The 21,572-nt window shown below is 46.2% G+C and overlaps 3 protein-coding genes across 6 annotated transcripts; 1 reads left to right on the forward strand and 2 right to left on the reverse strand.

The window, feature by feature from the left end:
- Positions 1-25: 25 nt before the first annotated feature.
- LOC125969542 (calmodulin-regulated spectrin-associated protein 3-like) lies at positions 26-10,541 on the forward strand. 3 transcript variants are annotated; one of them, XM_049721722.2, is made up of 21 exons: positions 26-210; positions 886-1,097; positions 2,242-2,516; positions 2,948-3,088; positions 3,227-3,316; positions 3,478-3,513; positions 3,986-4,033; positions 4,517-4,655; positions 4,730-4,869; positions 5,036-5,129; positions 5,222-5,273; positions 5,354-5,415; positions 5,618-5,648; positions 5,812-8,107; positions 8,239-8,354; positions 8,409-8,701; positions 8,762-8,837; positions 8,942-9,048; positions 9,111-9,229; positions 9,363-9,745; positions 9,878-10,541. In XM_049721722.2, the coding sequence occupies exons 1-20, from the start codon at positions 182-184 to the stop codon at positions 9,699-9,701; spliced, it is 4,695 nt and encodes a 1,564-aa protein (XP_049577679.1). In that variant the 5' UTR covers positions 26-181; the 3' UTR covers positions 9,702-9,745; positions 9,878-10,541. The 3 variants fall into 3 exon arrangements, with proteins under 3 accessions (XP_049577679.1, XP_049577680.1, XP_049577681.1); XM_049721723.1 differs by lacking the exons at positions 3,986-4,033; positions 9,878-10,541 and having other exon boundaries at positions 9,363-9,852; XM_049721724.1 differs by lacking the exons at positions 3,478-3,513; positions 3,986-4,033; positions 9,878-10,541 and having other exon boundaries at positions 9,363-9,852.
- On the reverse strand, positions 10,412-13,319 carry soul5l (heme-binding protein soul5, like). 2 transcript variants are annotated; one of them, XM_049721738.1, is made up of 7 exons: positions 13,158-13,319; positions 12,548-12,607; positions 12,343-12,424; positions 12,029-12,149; positions 11,821-11,960; positions 11,547-11,710; positions 10,412-11,042 (listed from the first exon to the last, which is right to left on the reverse strand). In XM_049721738.1, coding segments are annotated over exons 1-7 (987 nt in total). In that variant the 5' UTR covers positions 13,160-13,319; the 3' UTR covers positions 10,412-10,624. The 2 variants fall into 2 exon arrangements, with proteins under 2 accessions (XP_049577695.1, XP_049577694.1); XM_049721737.2 differs by lacking the exon at positions 13,158-13,319 and adding an exon at positions 12,864-13,014.
- Positions 13,320-16,708: 3,389 nt separating this feature from the next.
- LOC125969028 (protein GPR108) lies at positions 16,709-21,562 on the reverse strand. Its single transcript, XM_049720689.1, has 18 exons — positions 21,198-21,562; positions 20,810-20,929; positions 20,625-20,675; positions 20,233-20,324; positions 20,083-20,162; positions 19,682-19,902; positions 19,551-19,613; positions 19,358-19,459; positions 19,153-19,286; positions 18,994-19,069; positions 18,759-18,832; positions 18,570-18,687; positions 18,364-18,494; positions 18,257-18,300; positions 18,136-18,185; positions 17,975-18,058; positions 17,772-17,893; positions 16,709-17,692 (listed from the first exon to the last, which is right to left on the reverse strand). Exons 1-18 carry the CDS (start codon positions 21,291-21,293, stop codon positions 17,605-17,607), a joined length of 1,746 nt encoding a protein of 581 aa, XP_049576646.1. The 5' UTR covers positions 21,294-21,562; the 3' UTR covers positions 16,709-17,604.
- Positions 21,563-21,572: the final 10 nt, after the last annotated feature.

The raw sequence follows: 21,572 nt of genomic DNA on the forward strand, positions 1-21,572 counted from the left end.
TTGACCATTTGCCTCAAGACAAACATGTTTAGTGGACGTGAATATCCAGGCTCCTCTCCTTGAGGGGAGAAACGCAGGAGCACATGCGAATGCTAGGGGAGACTTCTTGACATCAGCATGTGAGCGGAATGAAATCTTGATGAGGCACGTGAGACAAGACTGACATGCGAAGAAAGCGAGGATGGAGTATTCATTGAAGAGTATTCATTTGTAAGTTGAGGTAAACACAAGGTTAAACTGACACCTCCCTGATACCTGTCAATCAAATTTTTCAAATTCTCGTTCTGCTATTCAATACTATGAGTCGTGGCAATAGCAGCTATTGCCATGACTCATGCCTTGCTCAAGGGCGCCATGAAGTGGGTAGCAAACAAATATGAAGCAATTGAAAAAATGCATTAGCAAATGTATAAATTGACATGTTATCATGTTTAAATATGTATTTACACATTTATTGTTCAATTTTTTACTTTTGGAATATTTTTTATATAGAATATACAAATGTTAAAAAATATTGAAAAAATAAAAGGAAACAACGAAATAAATACTACAAAAGTAGGAAATATGGAAACAACGAAATAAATACTACAAAACTATATACAATACACTTTATATAATTTTGTAGTATTTATTTCGTTTCCAAAAGTATATATAATATACTTTTGCAGTACTTATTTTGTTTCCATGTTTCCTTTTATTTTTTCAATATTTTTTTTTTTTTGCATTCGTTTATATTTTCACTTTTTTTACGTGACAGTGGTGTGGGAGGTGATCTCTGAGGTAAAATATTGATTAGCCTGTTTACGTCACCAGACCCTCCCTCTTCCTCCTCTCCCTCCCTCCCTCCTCCCTCTCGCCCCCTCCACCACCATTGTCCATCCTCAGCTCTCCATCCTCTTCCAACTCCTCCTCCCCTTTTTATCGGCGCTCCGTGCGCCTCAGCGCGGCCATGGTAGACTCCGGACCCGGCGAAGCTACGTCGACGAAGAAGCCCTTTTCGGTCCTGGAGATTCCCCCTCTGGACCAGTTCGACTTCGGCCGCGCCAAGATCCGCGCCAACGTGCGTTGGCTGCTGTGCAAGTCGTACGGCTGTGCAGGTAAGAGCGAGCACCCACCGGTGGGGCCACCATCACTAAATGCGTGTGCTTGGGTGGGGCGGTTCCGTGGATAACCCGGCCGGCTTTTCCTCGCTAGCGCGCGCGCGTGCGTCTGCACTCTCCATCGTCCATCATTGGTGCGGCAACGATCTAATTATCGCTTATTTTATATCGAAGGGAGTCTTCTCACGCGTGGGTTGAGTCGATGCTGCAGAATTTGGTGTCAGGGTGACTCGCTTTGCATTATTGTTTAAAAAAAAAAAAAAAGAACTACCATGCTTTATTTCTCCATCGTAATGTTTGAGTGGGTGACGTCATCATTGCACAATGCACATCGTGTATTTATTGCAAACACAAACACTTAAATATGCTAACTGGTTAGCGGGGGGGGGGCTCTGCCATTCTGTGACGTCATGCCTCTGCTACTTGCCTTCTTTGCTGTTTCCATTGTTTGTTTTTTATGTGCTGTTCATTCCATCCACCCATTTTTTGCACTGCTTTGTCCACATGGGGGCGTGCTGGACTAGGCACGGGGAGAACATGCAAACTCCACACGGGGAGGGCCGGAGGTGGGAATCAAACCCGCACCCTCTGAACTGTGAGGCGAATGTGCTAACCAGTGCTCACCGTGCCACTGTTTATTCCGAATAATAATATTACAAATATTAAGAAGCTTCCTAACTAGTGGTGACATTCCCATTTCCCCAAACCTGCTGTAGTAATCGGGCTAATCATGCTCATTTGGTGAGGGTATGTAAATGTTGGCAGACTCGCCTCCAGTCAGTTCAGGCGTCCTCCGAAGACCGCGACGTCTGAATGTGGGTCAGTGTTTCGGTGCCGTCTCACTCGATTTCTGTGAATCGCGTGACCCGGTTCTCACTTTGATACCGCCAGCCCAGCTGAGCTGTTTGTGCCGAAGACGACATTATCATCTTGTAGGACATTAAGGGAACATTCACAGAGGAATGTTTTTGCTTGTCATTCTGACTTGGTGTTTGTGTTCAGTGCTGAGAACAGTTCTACTTATCCATTATTTGTTCTCCCTCATCACAGTAACAGTTATGACTTGAGGCTTTCTCCAATATCTAAAAAAAAATATTGCTTTTAATCAAATTATGATTAATTGAGCAGCCCTAATCTGCAGAGAATGTGCCAGTGGAGATGCGGGAGCCACTCTACAAGGACCAGTATGACCAAGAGCACCTCAAGCCGGCCATCTCCGAGCTCCTCCTCTCCCCGGAGATCTACTGCAAAGCTCAGGCCCTGCTGCTCCAGACCCCTGGGGGCCCCTCGGCCTCGCAGAACTCACCCTCTGACCACTGCGCTCTGCTTCAGTTTCTTACTAAGAAAGGTGTGGCCCCGCAGGTCCAGGATGTGGACGTCACAGAGGACGACCTCAGATGCACCCCCATCAAGATGGTAGGACTTCTGCTCAATGTTTTAAAGACGCATCATTAGGTACACCAGCGCAATCTGATGACAGCTATCAAATATAACACATCCATGTATAAAAAAAAAACTATAGAGCTTTGACAAACAATTACATTCGGAATCAATATTACCGTATTGGCCCGAATATAAGATGATTTTTTTTTCATTGAAATAAAACTGTAAAAGTAGGAGTCCTCTTACATTCGGGGTCTAGACAAAGGCCTTTTTCAAAGTCTTAAAAAAGAGGGGGTCGTCTTATAATCGAGGTCGTCCTATATTCGGGACAATACGGTAATAGTTTTGTCGATGTATAAGAAAAAAAAACAAAGGAAGAATGTCCCTCATATTGAGCAAGTGTACCTTAATCCTACGATCCCCAATGTGGTTTTCTTTTCCATTTTGGTTGCTGATGGGTGCAGAAAGCCCACCTGGCCTTGATGGACTCCATGATATCACTGGCCGCCCGGGAGATCGTGGACAGGGTAAAAATGCCTGCCGGGGCTGAACAGATGGGCGTCGGAGCGCCTTGGGAGAACGCGCTGCTCTTCTGGGTCAACAGAGTGAGTCTGCAATGGTCGCCTTTACTTACAAATCTGGATTATAAAGAAAGTTCTTTTCACACTGCGCTGGCTTAAAAATGTCACACTGCATTTCTGAGATATTTGTCCACCAGGAATTCAAAAAAACTTTATTTACAGTTGAACCAGAAGCTGAAGGAAAGCACCGAGGAAGAAGAGACGCCCCAGCGGTCGCAGCAGAACACCGATGTCCAAGCCTCTCAGGAAACGGTACAACTCCTGTACATGCGCACACACAATGTGTGACTTCCCTCACGCAGGTGTGTCAGTCCACTTTCTAACATCGTCATCCTCATTGCGGCTCTCTGTTCCCCACCTCCCCCAACCCCCCCTCTGGCTCATGCGTGTTATGGCACCTTGCTTCCCAGCAGGGCCCGCCAACTCGTTGGTACTGGAAGCTTGTCCCTGTAAGTTTGCGTTCTTCTGCATCTCCTCTCACAACGTGTGTATGTGTGTGTTGATGGATGCAGTCGCCAAGGCTAACGCCGCCGTGCCTGCTCAAAACACCTCGTTTGAATATTCATAATGTGTATGTGTGTATTTTAGTACGTGTGTGTCCTTTTTTTTTTTTTTTAGCAGCTGACTCACCAAGTGTTTTTATTTGTGCCTGTTCATGTGCATGTCGAGTTCCAGTTAGTCTTGATTGTTTTTTACAAATAAACAAAAACTGACCGACGGACAGACTGATTTAATGACGCACCTGATGGGGAAGAGGGAGGTTAAGCCACATCCATCTTGTTTGTCCTCCCCCCGCCTCTCCTCCGATTTGACCCCTCCCCTCCCCCTCCCTGTGTGCTGCAGTGTGCAGATTTCTTTCCAAGCGGAACTCCTTTGTCATTTTTATGCTTGTGTCCCTCTCTCTGCCATGCCACCGTCTAGCATGCTATCGCTTTTTGTTTGAAGGAGTCGGGGAACAAACCTCCAGTGGTAATGTATAACAGCTCGCATTTGCGATTAACCCCGCCCCCTCCCATCACCACCACCACCCCAACCCACCAAGTAATCTAACCACCACCCCATCTATAACTTTGAGCTCCCACAACAAACCTGCTGGAATGAACCTCTTCATGTTTTAATTGTTTTTCTTTTGCTCTGCTTTTTTGAAAGCTGTCTGCACCCTGTGTTTATTTTGTCACGCTTTCTGGCCTCAACATTAGGCACACTTGTACAATGTGTGAAAATTCAGGGAATCCAATTCCATTTCATTTGAATTTGGAATGAATTCAGATTGTGCAGGTGTACCTAATGAAGTGGCTGTTAAGAGTACATTTTCTTTCTTTTACTCTGAGCTTTTTCTTACCGTGGCTTTGCAGCTTGATTTCTTTCTTTGGTTTTAATCACACGATCCCTCACTGCTTCCAAGTCCTAACATGCTAATGTGGATGTCTTTGGTGTCTGCTCCTCCATTAGATTCGCTACAGGAAGGACAAAGTGCAGTCCAAGCTGACTCCCACCTTCCCCTTGGTCAGCGCGGTCAAAGATCTGTCTAATGGCTGCGCTATAGCTGCTGTGCTGCATTTCTATTGCCCAGGGTTGCTGCCTCTAGAGGGTACACACACACACACACACACACACACATCATCAATCGATAAATCAGAAGTGTCAATATTATTTCTCTATCAGATGTATGTCTGAAGGACACCATGTCAGTGGCCGACAGTCTTTACAACCTGCACCTGATTAAAGAGCTTTGTGAGAGCAGTTTGCAGAGCTGCTGCCTTCTTTCCCCGGAAGATCTTCTCTATGCTCCACCTCTTTTGCATGTAAGCTCCACCCTCTTTTAACTCCACTTCTTGGGAAGACAGGACCAAAAAAAAATGGAGGAATGGAATATTGTACACACTCCTAGAAATCATCCTTTTTGATTAATGAAACACAGATTTGCATAGTAATGAAAGGAAATACAATCTATTGTTTTGTTCTCCTCAGCTGAACATCATGAGCTTTGTAGCTGAGCTGCTGGAGTGGTTTGAGGTCAAGAAACCCGATTTTGTGCAACCGATACAAAGCATTGACCTGACCGGTGAGTTTTATAGGCTATTAGTTGTGTGTGTTTTTTTTTTTTAATCACCCTCCATCTCAATTTCTAAGTTGCACCTCTTCCGTGTTTTTCAGATGTCTCTAGTTTAGCGTTCTGTACCAGTCCTGTTAGTGGAAACAGCAACAGGTAGAAAACAATGTTGGTTCAATACAGAATCCCATCAACTATGTTCTCGCCAACACTTTTTTTCTCGAATTCTATTCCAGCGGGTCTCCTTCGTACATCTTCAAACACCCTTTTGTGACCGTCCCTTCTCCACTATCACCTGGTAAGACACATGCAAAAATTGGGACAAACTAAAACACAACCGGCATTCATGCACTAACTGCTGTCGACCACAGCTCACGCCCACATCTTCACACACAGATTGAACCATGTCACCAGCCAGCACTGCTCGCAATTTTTACTTAAAAAGTGTCTTCACGATGGTCCTTACATATTGCTTCTCTTGTGATTCTATATCCTTCCAGAAAACAAAACCTGGACAAAGAAACAAATAAGGTACACACTTGCTAGATGTGTTTTTTTTTTTATAATCACTGTGCTATTATGTTCATACTTTGCCTTCATTTTCTATAACCGTCTTACTTTGGCTTTTGTGGTCTCACTGCATTCACTGCATCTTCAACCCCCCCACCACCACCACCACCACCGCCCCCTGCAGTCATCCTCTGTCCTCAGCGACTTTCAGCATCCCATTTGGGCTGGACAGTGATGTTGATATTGTCATGGGCAACCCGATAGATTCTGTCTTTCGCTCTGCCAGCACGGACAGCCTGGGCACCAGCATCCCCGCAACGACCACGCTGGCGGGAATAACTCGCATACCGTACAGCTCCCCGGTTAGCGCTTCAGCGCCGTCGCAGCGGTCTTCTTGGGGGCCTTATATGCACCCAGCGCCCCTGGGAGAGCTGCCCACTGTCGAGGAAGCGTTACAGGTGCCTCCTGGCGCGAAAGATCGAAACAAAGGAAGGACTGCAGTGAAAGATGTTTTGACGGCAAGACCGGAATCGAGGTTATGTCCCGAGGGCGCCCCTGCTGTTTTTTTCCTGCACTCCCCATTGGAGGACAATTCTCAGCTCAGTCATTCTGCCCCCTGCCGCTCGGGAGTCATTTATCGACCGGTTTGCGGAGAGGCGAGTAATAACGGCGGTAGAGGGGAGAGGAAGGCGAGGCAGACGAATGGTGCGGCACGTGACGATGATTCATCAGAAGCGTTTGATGACACCCCCAGAAATGCCCCTGGTAATATGCGACCTGGTAAAAGTCATCAAGGAGACTACAGCCCACGCATGACAAGCTTTGCAGAGAAACGGGACGGCAAAAGAAGACATACCGTAGCTTCCGGCGAAGACTTTTCCACTACCCCGACAGCAACCACGCCCGGAACGCCGCTCACTCCCTGCACACCAGCAGGAACTCAGAGTCAGAAGGTCAACCCGGGCTTCAAAGTTCCCGAGACGGGTTCCGAGGACTGGGAGCTGGGAGCTCGTCTGGAGGAAAAACGCAAAAGCATCGAAGCTCAAAAGAGACGAATCGAGGCCATCTTTGTCAAGCACAGACAGAGGCTCGGAAAAACAGCTTTCCTCAAAATGAAACGAGAACAAGGTGAGGGAGGGGGAGAGGGAGCGGATGAGGACAACGTCTCTCTGGAGGAGCGCCTCGCTCGCATTGAGGAGCAGCTGAAAAGGGAGGAAGAGAAGGAAAAGACAGAAAAGGAGGTAGAGAAGGAGAAAGCCAAGCCATCCATCTCCAACGCTCCACGGCTGGAGAAGCAGGTCACCTTCTCTATTGACAGCAAAAAAGGACAAGAGCAAGAAAAAGGACCAGAGAAAGTAGGCGGCGGCATGTTGGTGGAGTATAATGAAATTGTCCAAAAACTGAGTGAAGCTTTGCAGTCACTGCAGAAGGACATGCATAAACTAACTGAACAGCAGCAGGAGCTTCTAGGAAACCAAAGACCAAGAAGCTCCCAAAAAGTCACCGCAAAGTCAAGACCCAAAAGTAACACCAAGGCGCCTGCCAAAACCCCTCCGGCCACACCCACAAAGACACCCCCAAGAACCCCTACCAAGAGCACCAGCAAAGCCTGGATGATTCCAAACGGCTCCAAAACCTCTTCTGTGTCTCCATCGTCCCGACGGACAAACCCTCTCTCTGCAGCTACTTCGCCAAAAACAATGGTCTCCTCCTCCTGTCCTGCTCCCCGCACCAAAATCCACATCTCTTCCACCCCTCGCAGTCCCAAGCACCACCCAAGACCGCAAGCCCATCCACGACCATCAGAGCTCAAGTTCCCCCCTCTCAATCGTGTTTTAACTCCAACTCGCACTGTGGATACCCTCCCCCACTTGCGAAGAGTGTCGCCCAGCAAGTGTCAAGTGCAGACAACGTCGTCCTTCCGCATCGGCGGACTTCCGGAAATTTCTCAGCCTGCGCCGCAACCCCACCATAGCACTTCGGATACGGCGTCTTGCGAGACACCCACCCAGTTTAGCCTGGAGCTGGAGCAGGACGATGCCGAGGCAGCCGTCGTGCCCGTGCCGCCTCCCCCGAGGGCCACCAGCGGCAGCAGCTCCGGTGCTCCTTCCGAATGCTCTTTTGAGAGCGAGACTTTATCCATTTCCGCCGCATACAGCACCGAACGAGACGGAGCGAAAGCTGCCGAGAGGCATTGCGGTATCATTGAGGTGTCGCTGTCCTCCCTTGGAGAAGCGGAGGGAGGCACTGATGAACCTACAGATGAAGGGCGGGATTTTTCGTCCGACTCCATGAGTGACCAACTCGAATCTGCGGTGGAGCCTGCCGTAATCAATTCCGACAGCCCGGAGCAGTTGGATTCAGCCACAGAAGCGGGGAACTCTTCAGACCAACAAACGGAATCCAGTCACGCCGACGCTGCAGAACCACTCGGAGAAAATGAGCTTGGAGCCCGAGGAGGGATCGGATTCTACTTTAAGGTGAGTGCTCACAAATGAAGACCAAGAAGAAGCTCTGCGAAACTTTTTTTGTATTCAATTTTGCAGATGATCATTAAAGTCTGTACCTCTGGTCTCCATGGTTCTCATTTGTTTCTTTGTGGTATCTGCAGGAGGATGTGGAGAACGAGGACGAAATGTCCCAGCGGAAGGCTCTGCTTTTGGAGCGGCAGCAAAGGAGAGCTGAGGAGCTGAAGAGGAGGCGACAAGAGCAAGAACATGAAAAAATGTGAGGCTCCATCAAAAGCAATGTCAGATGAAAAGCTAATATTGTTTTCCACAGAATGGAATCCTCCAACAAGACTGCTTCCTCTCCTTCCAACACACCCCGTGTTGGAAAAATCTCGCCCTGTCCCACTTCTCCCGCCACTCCAGTCCGGCGTGGAGGTTTCACGCGAGCCGAATACGCCCGCCGACAGCAGCTCCGGATTATGGACGACCTGGATAAGATGCTGCAGCAGAAGAAGTCCACCAACCTGGGTCGATCGCCTGTCAAGAAGACAAGGCCACCACGGCCTCGCAGCGTCACCAGGGAGGAAACCCAGCTGTCCCTGAGCCCCGCCAAGAAAGCCACTGGTAAAGAAATACCAGCAATGTCAGTAAAGGATTGGTTGACGACTGCTTTTGTCCGTACAGTCCCCAAGTTGACCAAGTCTCACTCGTCCCTCAACCTGGCAGCAGGAGACAATGATGGGGATAAGGAAGTCCAAAGGTGCTCATTGCATTTGCCATTCCATCAGATGAGAACTTTTCAATCAGTTGATTGATTGGAAACTAAAGACGGCGTCTACTGTGTCCGTGATCTGCGCCTGACAGGAAACCGGATTTGCCTGCCGGAAGCGCGACGCCAAGCGGACTTGCGAACCAGAACGGAGACTGGGATGCCGGTTCCAATGGAACCTCACCAGCCCTGGAACACACAGGTATGGAGCACCGTGGCAAACCTCTGTGAACACACCCGTAAGTTTTCTGGTTGCCTGGTCAGGTCTGAAGCTCTTCAAAGAGCCAAGCTTCAAGTCCAATAAATTCATCATCCACAACGCTCTGTCTCGTTGCTGCTTGGCCGGGAAGGTCAACGAGCCCCAGAAGAACAAGATTGTCGAGGTATGAGCACATCAATCAATGAGAACATCAGTTTAGTTCCGATTTTGGTCGGATTGGGTGTGTAAGGGTCGAGGGATTCACCAATGAGTAAGCAGCAAATGGTTGTCCACCATTTTGATCACCTCTACCGCAGGAGATGGAGAAGAGCCCCGCCAACCACTTCCTTATCCTCTTCCGGGACGTCAACTGCCAGTTCCGCGGCGTCTACACGGCCAACCCCGATTCAGCGGAGCTTGTGCGCTTGACCGGCGTGGGCCCCAAAACGGTAAGCTCGACCCAAGTGGAGTCCATGTACAAGTACAGCTCAGACCGGAAGCAATTCAGCGCCATCCCCTCAAAGACCTTGGGCATGAGCGTGGACGCATTCACCATCCCTGGATACCTGTGGCACGCTGGAGGGGCAGCGGCTACGGGTGGGGGGGGAGGAAGCAGCAGACGGGCGAGCTTGGCAAAGACGCTCGTTTCCAAGTGACCAATTCTCAAGCTGCTTTCGAAAAGAACAGAAAACTTATGAAGGTGATTTTGTACTTTGAAATGATGGGCTTTAGCATGCACTTGAATGAAGTGGTGGCCTAAAAATGACTTCCATGCGTGAAATGACACATTAAATTCTTCTCAATCAAGAGAGCACATGATTTGTTCCATCAGAAATGGAGTCAGACGAAGAGAACGGAACGGCAAGATTGATTTACGTCATGACTTCATAGCAGTAAAGTATGCCCCCTGCCTGCTGAGCCGATAATTTATATAATCATTTATATAATAATGAGATTTATGTTCCATTTGCATGTTCATAAATCCGAATGACATTTAATAAATATCCGTCCGTCCATCCATCTTTTACCTGAACACGTGCTGAAGCTTGTCCCAGCAGTCTGGGATACACCCTAAAATCGCAGAATAAATAAATATAGTAGGATTTATTTTTTTAAATATTCATCAACATTTTTGTTAGATATTGTTTTAATCATGTTTATGAATTAATTTAATAACGGTTTTAAAAATAATGTTTTTAACTGTTTCACGTTTGATTGTGTGAATCCCTGAAGCCATGAACGCACGATCCCACAATCAGCCACAGGTACTTCATCTGCATCAAACTGTCAAAAAAAATGGCACCAAAAGCATTACTTTTAAGTTACAGAGTGGAAGACAGGCCCTCAAACTAAATCTGTGACTAGGTAAATCGACAAACAGCTGTTTTAATTTCAAGTGCAAACTACATTTCTTTTCAGAAATGAAACAGCGACTTATACAACGCCGATTCCTGTTTTTAGCGTTACCTTCTACCCAACTCAGCAGCTAATTGTTGTCATTTTTTGATGTATACGTGAGTGACTAGTGAAGCACAAGGAGTTAACATAGTGGATGTAGTAGCCGCTTCCACGTTTCCACTTAGACGCCATCTTGTTGGGGGTTGGCCAAAACTGGCAGCGTGCCGTTCGCCAGGTTGGTGTCCCCCTTGGGTTCCAGTGAGATGGCCACGGAGGCGAACCTAGTGGCGTTGGGCGACACGTCTGTCAGGACCTGAGCCGAGGTAGGGGCGGGACTTAGGTTGATCAAGAGCCGGGAAGAAGGGCTCGGGGGCGTGTCCAAAGGTGCGTCAGTAGGCGTGTCTGAGGTGTTGGATGATTTCAGGTTGGCGGTGGTGAGGGAGGGGGAGTCTGCAAGGCGATCCAATGGGAGTTCGGCAGGAGGGCTCGGTGGCGTCCTGGGGGTGTGAGCAGGGGTGGGCTCTTCTGGATCTGAGCACACTGGCGACCCCTTGGATACGTACCACACCTCGTTGTGCCTGTTGAGAAGCTTTAAGGGACTACACACACACACACAGTGAAACTTCATGAGAATATATACATAGTATTTAAAAATTGTGAAATCATCTTTCTCCATTGAAATGAATGAAAATGCCATTTATCGGTTTTACAAAAATGAAAAAAAAATAGTTTTTTTAACTAACAACAAAAAAAGAACGGATGACTTATTGTGACACTGACGCATTAACTGAATAGCCATTTTACTGCTTTGCATTTTATTGCCGTCTTTTGCCACCTGGGGGCAATATAAAGCAGACTGTGCATGGAACTCTGCACAGTATAGAGGTCTTGGCTCTTCACAGAGGATAAAGAATGCATGTATTTGTTATATTGGTTGTCAACGGTGTGTTGTTAAACGGCTAGTATTTTGAAAACCTCGTAAATCGTGTATCAAGGCATCGCTCGATTGTCTCAAAGCCAAACAGTTCCCCCTCAACAATTCCTTGCGAAAACATTAGCATTTATTTCACACTCCTCAGACTAATGCTATGTAATGTACGCACCTGTCGTAGCCCACACCATAGTGGTAGGTATGATTGTAAGATGCCCGCACTCTGTCCAACTCTTTCGTCAGCAGGTGCGCATGAAGCCTGGACGTCACCGACAACATCCAACCTCCGTAGCTACGCACATAGACGTCCATCTCGGGCATCTCGGTGAAATACAACTAGTGGGAAAGGGGTGAAAACTTACATGGTAAGCAGAGCTGCAATGAGTTTTATTAGTGGCGACCTTGTGACATCTATTTCCAGACACACACGCGGATTGTCCCCCCACCTTGTCATTGGTCGGTGCGGGCGGCTTGTCTTGATAGGCTTGCGGCAGCGGGAAGTTGAGCGTGTAGACAGCCGGCTCCCACATTTTGGTTTCCCCCGGGATTTTAACCAGCACGGGCGCCGTCATCTCCATTTGTACACCTGCCGGCAACACAGACTCTCACTGTCATGGAGGGGCGGCCAACATTTTCCCAGTTTTCTTTTGTCACCTGCTTCATTGGCACCGGTGATGTACTGAAAAAGTCTCCTGAAGGCCATGGCAGCACCCACACCCATGAAGTAGGCCTCGGCGTCTGTGGACACCCAGCGAGTGGGGCTGTAGTGTCGCACCTACACACAATCACAGTCAGCATTTTTGCTCTTTCTTACTTAACCCTTAGATGTGCAAGTCTTCCATAAGTAGGTTAAAAATGATGTCTCATAAAAATGAACCAATGAAAATCATGCAATACTTTGGATGGATTTAATGTGCTGTAATGCTCAATTTACTGACATTGATCATAACCAAGATGGCATCACTCACTTCATATTCATCTGTTTTGCAGACCAGCTCAAACTCCAGACATTCCTTTGACTCAGTGCAAAAGCTGTTATTGGTGCTCGGGCTGCAACCGGTACAAACAGTAACAGTTGTATTTTTCATTGTCAGAACGGACCGGAATCTTCCCGATGGCCACCGTGCCCTGCCTGCACTGTACACATCTATCCTTTGCTAGCATGCAACTTACCCAACACTTGCTTCAGTGGTAACCACAAGAGCCAACACTCCTAATATTGACAGGAAAGTCCTGCAAAGACGCAAACATATATATTAGAAGTTTTTTTCCAAGTAAAAAAAAATTGAGTAGTTGTTGATTCAAAACGGAGGGTGCGGGTTCGAGCCCACGTTCAGCCCTCGCTATGTGGAGTTTGCATGTTCTCCCCGTGCTCATATAGAAACTTTAATTATGGATTGACTCTGGTACTAGTGTCGTACTGTTTTTTTTTAAATTCCAAACTATATTTTGAAACTGAGATTTTGTGTGTGGGCGGGGGCTTAAGCACGGGAGCGTGCAGACTGCGTGTGGCGCATTATCACTGCAGCAAGAAGGAAAGCGTGGTGTTCCTGCTGCATCATGCTCCATGTTCGCTCTCCTTTTCTCCTCTGTTCCCACGAACAAAGACATTGGGAGGTCAAGAGAAAGATCAGAAAGCAAAAATAAAATTCCCACCAAGCTCCCATAGATACAACTCTTTATAATTTATCACAATGTTCGTAGCAATGACGTAAATATTCTCTATTTTCCTGTAATAAAAACATTAACTTTGTGTGTGTTTGTTTGATTGTGTGTCACTTACATGGCCTCGCGTGTGTGTCCTTCCCGCAGAAGATGAAGGCGCCGTGAAGTTGATGCGGTGCTGGAGGTGGAGGAGGAAAGAGGAGTACTGCGCTATAGCGTTGGATCGTCAGTGAACGATTTGTTCAAAAGAACGAATCCTTTTCGTGAACGAGAGTGAACGAATCGTTCTTTTCTCAGTTCATATGATTTCAACCAGTAGGTGTCGGTAATGCGCATTGAAGCTGGTGCCACCTCGCCGTAAAACAAAACGAAGAAGAAAATAACATAACTTCCGGTTCACCATCAACTGAACGGATCTGTGAGTGAACGAGTCAGTGAGTGGAACGGTTCAGTGAGGGAACGAATCGTGACTCTACCGTTCGTGAACGAGTTAATGGGTGCACTGCCTTCCTTCCCGTGCATCAACGGATCAGTCACGTGTTGCGTGAACTATGTAAGTCAGAATGTAGATTTATGATTTGCCAAGGAAAGAAAGAAGAATGCACTCAGTGAAACACCACTTCTTTTATGCACGTTTTCTCCAAGCTAATGGCTAACTTTGTTGCATGAAGGGATGCGCCGTTATGCAACAATGCTTCTCTTTGGGTAATCTTGACGTGTATGCATATATACGCCTAAATATTCTTATCCAATATATGACCTGCAATTTCCCATTGGATTGCTGGTTTGAAATTTAATTTTAATATTATTTTTAATAAACATTTATGTGAAAATTTGTCTGGTGTTTTATTCCTTGTTTTTATATTCTTTTATATTATTTTAAAACATAAAAATCAGTTAACTGCTTTATATGTTTTATGTTGTTATATGAGTTGGTGTCCCCTTAAATAACAAATGTAGGCATAACGGGTTTTTTTCCAACCTTTTATTCAATAATAAAGTAATAAAGCTATCAACTACAACCCAACAAATACAAAATTAAAACATCAATGTCGACATATAGGGGTGGACTGGGAGATTTTTTTTCAGGCCAGGAATCAGTCACATGTATGTTCACCTCCACACTTAAATACATGGCACAAGGTCTAGCTCAGTGGCCTAATGGTACAGTGTCTATACCCTGAGATTGGAACATCTTGGTTTCAAAACCTCGGCCTGGCCAGTTGAAAGTATGACTATTGTTGTGTCTTTACCTTTTTACAAGCAAAACACATTTGTGCGCACACACATGCACACAATCATTCTTTGGGTTTTGATGTGGGTGGTCACAGATAGAGAGAGAGAGAGAGAGAGAGAGAGAGATGTTTTCCAAGATTCCCTTGTTAAGGGCACCCTAATAAAGTGGCCTGTTATTAAGTACACTTGAAAATGGCGGTGTACCTAATGGAGTGTCTATGTGCTTCCCTCGTTAAGCGCAGCTGCGTGAAAAGTTTTAGCCACTTTCACGTTCAAAAGGAGCTAAAACTTTTCACGCACCTGCACTTAACGAGGGAATCACTCGGACACTCCATTAGGTACACCGCCATTTTCAAGTGTACCAATAACAGGCCACTTTATTAGGGAAATATCATGGTCAAAGGTGACAGGTGTCAAGCTCTAGTCCTTGGGGCCGCATTCCAACATGTTTTCCAAGATTCCCTTGTTAAGGGCACCCTAATAAAGTTGCCTATTATTAAGTACACTTGAAAATGGCGGTGTACCTAATGGAGTGTCTATGTGCTTCCCTCGTTAAGCGCAGCTGCGTGAAAAGTTTTAGCCACTTTCACGTTCAAAAGGAGCTAAAACTTTTCACGCACCTGCACTTAACGAGGGAATCACTCGGACACTCCATTAGGTACACCGCCATTTTCAAGTGTACCAATAACAGGCCACTTTATTAGGGAAATATCATGGTCAAAGGTGACAGGTGTCAAGCTCTAGTCCTTGGGGCCGCATTCCAACATGTTTTCCAAGATTCCCTTGTTAAGGGCACCCTAATAAAGTTGCCTATTATTAAGTACACTTGAAAATGGCGGTGTACCTAATGGAGTGTCTATGTGCTTCCCTCGTTAAGCGCAGGTGCGTGAAAACTTTTAGCCACTTTCACGTTCAAAAGGAGCTAAAACTTTTCACGCACCTGCACTTAACGAGGGAATCACTCGGACACTCCATTAGGTACACCGCCATTTTCAAGTGTACCAAATAACAGGCCACTTTATTAGGGAAATATCATGGTCAAAGGTCACAGGTGACAAGCTCTTGTCCTTGGGGCCGCGTTCCAACATGTTTTCCAAGTGACCCTCGTTAAGCGCAGGTGCGTGAAAACTTTTAGCCACTTTCACGTTCAAAAGGAGCTAAAACTTTTCACGCACCTGCACTTAACGAGGGAATCACTCGGACACTCCATTAGGTACACCGCCATTTTCAAGTGTACCAATAACAGGCCACTTTATTAGGGAAATATTATGGTCAAAGGTGACAGGTGTCAAGCTCTAGTCCTTGGGGCCACATTCCAACATGTTTTCCAAGATTCCCTTGTTAAGGGCACCCTAATAAAGTGGCCTGCTATTAAGTACACTTGAAAATGGTGGTGTACCTAATGGAGTGTCTATGTGCTTCCCTCGTTAAGCGCAGCTGCGTGAAAACTTTTAGCCACTTTCACGTTCAAAAGGAGCTAAAACTTTTCACGCACCTGCACTTAACGAGGGAATCACTCGGACACTCCATTAGGTACACCGCCATTTTCAAGTGTACCAATAACAGGCCACTTTATTAGGGAAATATGGTCAAACGTCACAGGTGTCAAGCTCTAGTCCTTGGGGCCGCATTCCAACATGTTTTCCAAGATTCCCTCGTTAAGTGGACCCTAATAAAGTGGCCTGTCATTTTTTTGTTGTTGTGTTGTTTACTTGTATATTGTGTACTATGTCTTGTCACCGTGGGATAGTGGGAACGTAATTTCAATTTCTTTGTGTCTTGGCATGTGAAGAAATTGACAATAAAGCAGACTTTGACTGTTTATAATAATCACAAAACATTTAACACATTGGAACAAAAACATATACATTTGAAATTTACAACCTTGTTTATTGAATAAACCACATTTCCCAATACAATAGATTTTACTGTTATTTGAGAGCGAGCGTTGTCGCAAAACAAAGCTTACCTTTCGACCAAAAGGCGGACTTCGTTGAACGATTCGTTTGAACGAATCTTTTGAGTGAACAGATTCTAAAGATTCAGTTCACTTAAAAGAACAGGAATGCACATCAGTACTGCACTATGACACACCAGAAATCTCCGGCACAGTACCTCAGCACGCCAGGGGGAGGAGTGAGAAGGACATAACATGAATATTGAGCATTTTACAGCACGGCCGGTTTAAACTGTCTTAATGCTTTACTTAGAATTGGCAGAGTATTTTCTAGTAAAAAACTTTTTTAAGATAATGTTCAATGACACGCTACAAGTTTTATAACGCATCATTCTGATTAACATTCTCCCTCATATCTAACTTTCACAGATATACACACAGATTCATATTCCACAACAGCAATATTAATCAGAATGCCATGATTACTCTTGTGGTGCCGCATGCATCTTCATAAGCCAAAGATGAGAGGAGCGACACCCAGAACACCAGCTTTATTATAGACAGGTCACAGACATTTAAAAAAAAAAAAAAGCAAACTTCAACTAACTTTATTCATATTTCACCAATAGAGTCCTCAAACACAGCAGGCACGCATGCACTTGAGCATGTCAGTAGAACTGTCTTGCCCTCACACTATTTCCAAGTAACTGAAAGCAATCACAAGTCTTTCTGCTGGAGGGGTTGCGAGGGCTCTGTGTCTCACATTATTTACACTCACTACACTTGAATACCAACAATCGATACCGATAATCTGTCAATAAAATAGGGTTATACCCATAGTAGGCTAAAACATAAACCAAAAGCCGACAAAAGGAAAGAGATGGTCATGTTTCAGAGCGGGAATAGAGGAGGAATAAACAAAAAGGCGGTTGGGTTTGTGATCAATAAATTGTGTTTACCTTGAGAACCTAATACTGAAATCTTCCGTAAAACATGGCCGAAAATTAACATGGTGGCTTTGACCAACAGCGAGCGTTGAATGTTGCGATTGGCCAAGGAGGAAGGAACCTGAGCATGTGTGTGGCGGGGAAGAAGGGGGATTCTTGTGTTCTAAGGACCTGCACACGCACTATAGAGAAAGGCTTGATGCACCCGTGCCGTATTAAATAGAAATACGTGCGCACGCACACACACATGAAGAGCTAAAATGTTCTTTGGAGACAGCGAGGTCAGGCCTCTCGTAAGTCCGTCCATCCGTTTGTGTCTGTCGTAAGAGACAAAGTCTGTTTGCATAGGCAGGCAGTGGGAAGGAGCATCCGAAAAAAGGGGAGCCTGTGGCAGTGGTTGGTGAAGAAGCCTTGGTCCATGTGTGTGCGTGCCACTCTGTGCACATGACGCTCCTCCCCAAAAACGAAGGCCCCGCACCCCCTGCTCACAAGGTGGCCTCCTTCTGCCGCTCGCGTCCGTTAGATGTCTTTTTAACTTTGGAGATGCCCTCCAGAGCACCCGACTCCGTTACGCTGCACATACGGAAAATCAATCCAGTCAATGGTAATATGTTTCAATGTCGCTGACATTTAAAATTGAGCAAAGGGTTACATTTCATCCATCTCCTCATCTTCTTCATCCTGGGGCAGCTGGAGATAAGGATTGTTGGAGGCAGGCCGGAATTTGTAGCCCGTCAACACAAAGAAGATCAGAGTGGATACTTCCACAAGAAACTGAGGAGGGCAGTGGCGAGACAAATGTTAATATCACCATCACCGCCGCCATTTAATTTGACTGTTTTACTTCAATGGTACCTCATAGCACCACTGCCACTGGAAGGGCATGGTGACCTTCAACAGAATGGCGATGATCCGTGTGAAGTAGATGTAACACACAATCTGAAGGAAGGAAAAGAGCAATCAGGTCACCGGGTCAATAGACAAGCAATGTAAACGAGTTGATGGCCGAATCTCACCATGACGTAGTAGTGCCGGAAGAGCTTGAGCTTCTCTAAATTCATGGCAGCTGGAGATCAAAAACAAAATCAAATCCATCGTTCATATGATTGCATTCCATTTGATATTTGGGAAACTCACCTTTTCCATCCGTGCTTGAAGCCTCTTGGAGGTGACGGATGGACCTGCAAAACACATTAAACGATAAAAAAAAAAGTTCTTTCAAATGCAAAACACTGACAACTGACCAGACGACCGGGAACAGGATGGCACCGCAACAAATGAGGTCGACCAAGAAGAGGATCTCCTTCCACAGGGGGTACTCGCTGGAGCCTTCTTCCGTGGACTCGATGATAATGAAGGCCACGTTGGCCAGGCACTGCAGCCGTAAACACGCAAGCGCGTCAACAACGACAACAAAAATCACTTCGGGGCCTTGCACGACAAGTTTGACCTGCAAGGGGATGACGATCATAAAGATTTTCTTCTCCTTATCAGACAGGATGTACTTGACAAAAGCCCAGCCAGTGCCGATCAGTGCCAGCGTGATGAACAGAAGCGCCCCCTTGAGCCTGGGAGGGAGTGTTAGGAGTCACACGCAAAGCAGATTTTTATACAAAAATGTAAGAGTCGCCAGCCTCACAGGTGAGTGATGTAATACATGACGGCCCAGCCTTCGATGGGATGACCCTCGGTGTTGATGAAGTGATAGTTGATCTGAAAAACAACAAGAAAGGCTTTGAATGATTTCCCTTCCTCCATAATACTTTACTTCTAAATCATAAAGTCATATCCAGGATGCACTTAATTATTCATGATAGCACTTTTTTTTTTTTTCTCGTATGGACATGGCTGTGGGCAGTGTGGTTTGGACTCACGCTGTGGAAAACCAGCGAGGTGGACTTGGTGAAGGCCAGTGCCGCCATAAGCCAGTGGATCTTAAAGACGCTGTACCTGCAGACACAAGGCAACCGACATTGGTGATCTCTCCAAATTCTCCTTCAAGTGAAGGACCTGCACCCAGTTACTTGCTTTACCTGTGCTTCATCAACGTGTACACCCACACCATCGCGGCGACGAAGAAGACTCCGGCCATACCGATGTAGAGGCGGGACAGCGGGATTTCGGCCGCTGACAGGAAGCCACCAGGATTCTTCTCTGTCATCTCCAGCTACGAAGGACACGCTAAGGTTCAATTGAGTATGTGGGGTTGTGGTGGTGGGTTGGCACGAGACCACTCACGGTGAAGGAGTATGGCCGGTTGATGCCAGGCACCATGTTCTGGCAGTAGTAGAAGTTCAAGTTGTACAAGCCTTCGGCCAGCAGGCCCAACAGCAGATGAAACTGTGGAAGAGGAGGAGGGGGAGGAGAAGGAGGAGGTCAGGACCAATCATACACCTGCGTCTTGCAAAGAGAGTGTTGAAAGTGCTCTTACGTTGAACGCGTAGGTGTCATTCACTTTCTCCAAAGCTAGCACCAGCTGTTTGGTGGACGCCAACTAAATGCAAACACGTTAGGTCATTTCGACTTTCACATCACGGACGCAGGAGGAGACTTTCGAGTCACCTGGAATTCAGTTGTCAGCTTTTCTGCCGTCTTAGCTTCCTTCGTCTGATCCACGGCCTCTGCGTTTGTTTCCACCTTGGCCTCATCTGTCGTTTTGTCAGGCGACTTTGCCGTTTTGTCAGACGACTTTGTCGTTTTGTCAGGCGACTTATCGTCGTCTTGAGCCTGCTCCGCCGGCTTAGCTGGAGTCTCAGCAGGAGCTTCCCGGCTGGACCTCTGACCTGAAGCACACAAACATCCCAATTTGGAACTGCTTGCAAAACGCAGAATATTTCAGTTTAAGGCCGACAATATAACACTTCAGCTAGCAATCAGCAGTATGACATCTAAAAAAAAAAGCTAACCCCTTCCTCTTACATTGATCGTGTAAAAATAGAATAGACGGTGGAAATGACACAGACCTTTCTCTTTGGTCTGCACATTGGCCTTTGGTTTGCCGGTCAATATGTTGTCTTGATCACCGAGGACACGCACGTTGACGCTACACAGCGAGAGCACGGAGAACATTAAGAACATTCTGACAACGTCAACACACGCACACAAAGACCCACCTGAGATCGTTGATGTCAATAAGAAAGAGAATGAGCGGTTCATTGTTGGTTACTTTAGCGAGTGTGAGAGGGCACGTCTCAGTCTCTTCGGCCTGAGAAAAAAAGGGAGGGGGGGGCAATTTAAATGGGACATATCACACAGCACAAAAAAAAAAAAAGCTAGCATATTTGTAAGTCGTTTTTTACGAACATCAAATGACCAAATGCAGAAAACAGGAGAACGGTGACGAGTTGCAAAATGGACAAAAAAAACGTGGATTTTCCTGCTTAATTCATCTCCCACAAACACAATGTTATCCAGAATCATAGTAATAAAAATTCACCCAATACCATTTAGCTCAAAAATATGACTCAAATTTCCTCTCACATGATCAGATTGTGCAAATACTCACTGTGTATGATAAGACTCCGCTCACACGTGCCCTGGAGAGGCTGAACCCAACCTGAAATGAAACAAAAAGCAAATGTGTAATGAATGACACGATGAAGCGTGATTTTTTTTTTCCCCTTAGCACAAGAGAACACGTTAACCAAAACAGCCTTGTTGTTGCAGACAGCTCAACGTAAAGCTTCTTACTGGGTGTGCACTATAGTTGACAAGCTGCTGTGGGATGCGGAGAGAGTGGAGGTTCACATCCAGAGTCCCGTTAGCATAGAAGCCAAAAGTATTGAGGTGGACGAAGAAGCGAGTTTCATTCTGGAAAAACAAGACCAATTCATTAGTGACACACAACTCCATATCAGTTAATCAGTGCGTGCTTAATAAGGTGTGTGTGGGGGTGGGGGGGGGGGGGGGTGTCTCGAAAACGTACCTGTCAACACAAAATATTTGCTACAGTAAAGACTCGCAGTCCAACCACATTGTATTTTACACTTACATAGCTGAAAAAAGCGAACTAACCGGCTCTAAAGGCATGCTAGTTCCCCAAGCTAATAAGACTGTGGTTCACGGTTTTCTGACTTACCTTCAGGATGAGTTTATGTATCCTTGCCTTACTACCATCCAGAAGAAAGACGAGCACTAATGCGGCCACGACGCCAGCTCGGTGCGCCACAGCCATGTTTCCCAAAATGAAAAGCTATGCTACCGAGCCAAAACGATGGACGGAGCGGCCGCTATCGGTCTCACAACAACACACCAGGGGAAAGGTAGCGAGAAGATAGCCGTCGAAATTTAAGTAGAATCGCGTGGTATTGTCAAAAAAACACTAGTGGTCTGATATGCTGTGCTTTCATCGCAACGGCAACATTTAGCATTTAGCTATTAGCTCATCTCGCTTCCTGGTGTTCGACTCGTATGACAATTGCCAAACATTCAACAAGGAACAGGCGACGACGAC

The sequence above is a fragment of the Syngnathus scovelli genome, chromosome 5, assembly GCF_024217435.2.
Source record: "Syngnathus scovelli strain Florida chromosome 5, RoL_Ssco_1.2, whole genome shotgun sequence".
Taxonomy (NCBI): Eukaryota; Metazoa; Chordata; class Actinopteri; order Syngnathiformes; family Syngnathidae; genus Syngnathus; species Syngnathus scovelli.

Bases quoted from the DNA above. Each gene is read 5' to 3' on its own strand.
- LOC125969028 (XM_049720689.1), bottom strand. From the start codon at position 21,293: ATGGCTGTGGCGCACCGAGCTGGCGTCGTGGCCGCATTAGTGCTCGTC. The intron at 19,287-19,357 runs GTGAGTGGTCTC...TGTCCTTCGTAG, and splicing joins ACCGGCCATACTCCTTCACC to CTGGAGATGACAGAGAAGAA. The intron at 18,301-18,363 runs GTCAGTTGTCAG...TGTGTTTTGCAG, and splicing joins ATCCTGTTCCCGGTCGTCTG to GTCCATCCGTCACCTCCAAG.
- soul5l (XM_049721737.2), bottom strand. From the start codon at position 12,985: ATGTCTTTGTTCGTGGGAACAGAGGAGAAAAGGAGAGCGAACATGGAG. The intron at 12,608-12,863 runs GTGCTTAAGCCC...GCGTCTTTGCAG, and splicing joins CACGCAGTCTGCACGCTCCC to GACTTTCCTGTCAATATTAG. The intron at 11,043-11,546 runs GTGCGTACATTA...GTGTGTGTGTAG, and splicing joins TATGGTGTGGGCTACGACAG to TCCCTTAAAGCTTCTCAACA.
- LOC125969542 (XM_049721722.2), top strand. From the start codon at position 182: ATGGAGTATTCATTGAAGAGTATTCATTT. The intron at 5,649-5,811 runs GTACACACTTGC...CGCCCCCTGCAG, and splicing joins TGGACAAAGAAACAAATAAG to TCATCCTCTGTCCTCAGCGA. The intron at 9,230-9,362 runs GTATGAGCACAT...CCTCTACCGCAG, and splicing joins AGAAGAACAAGATTGTCGAG to GAGATGGAGAAGAGCCCCGC.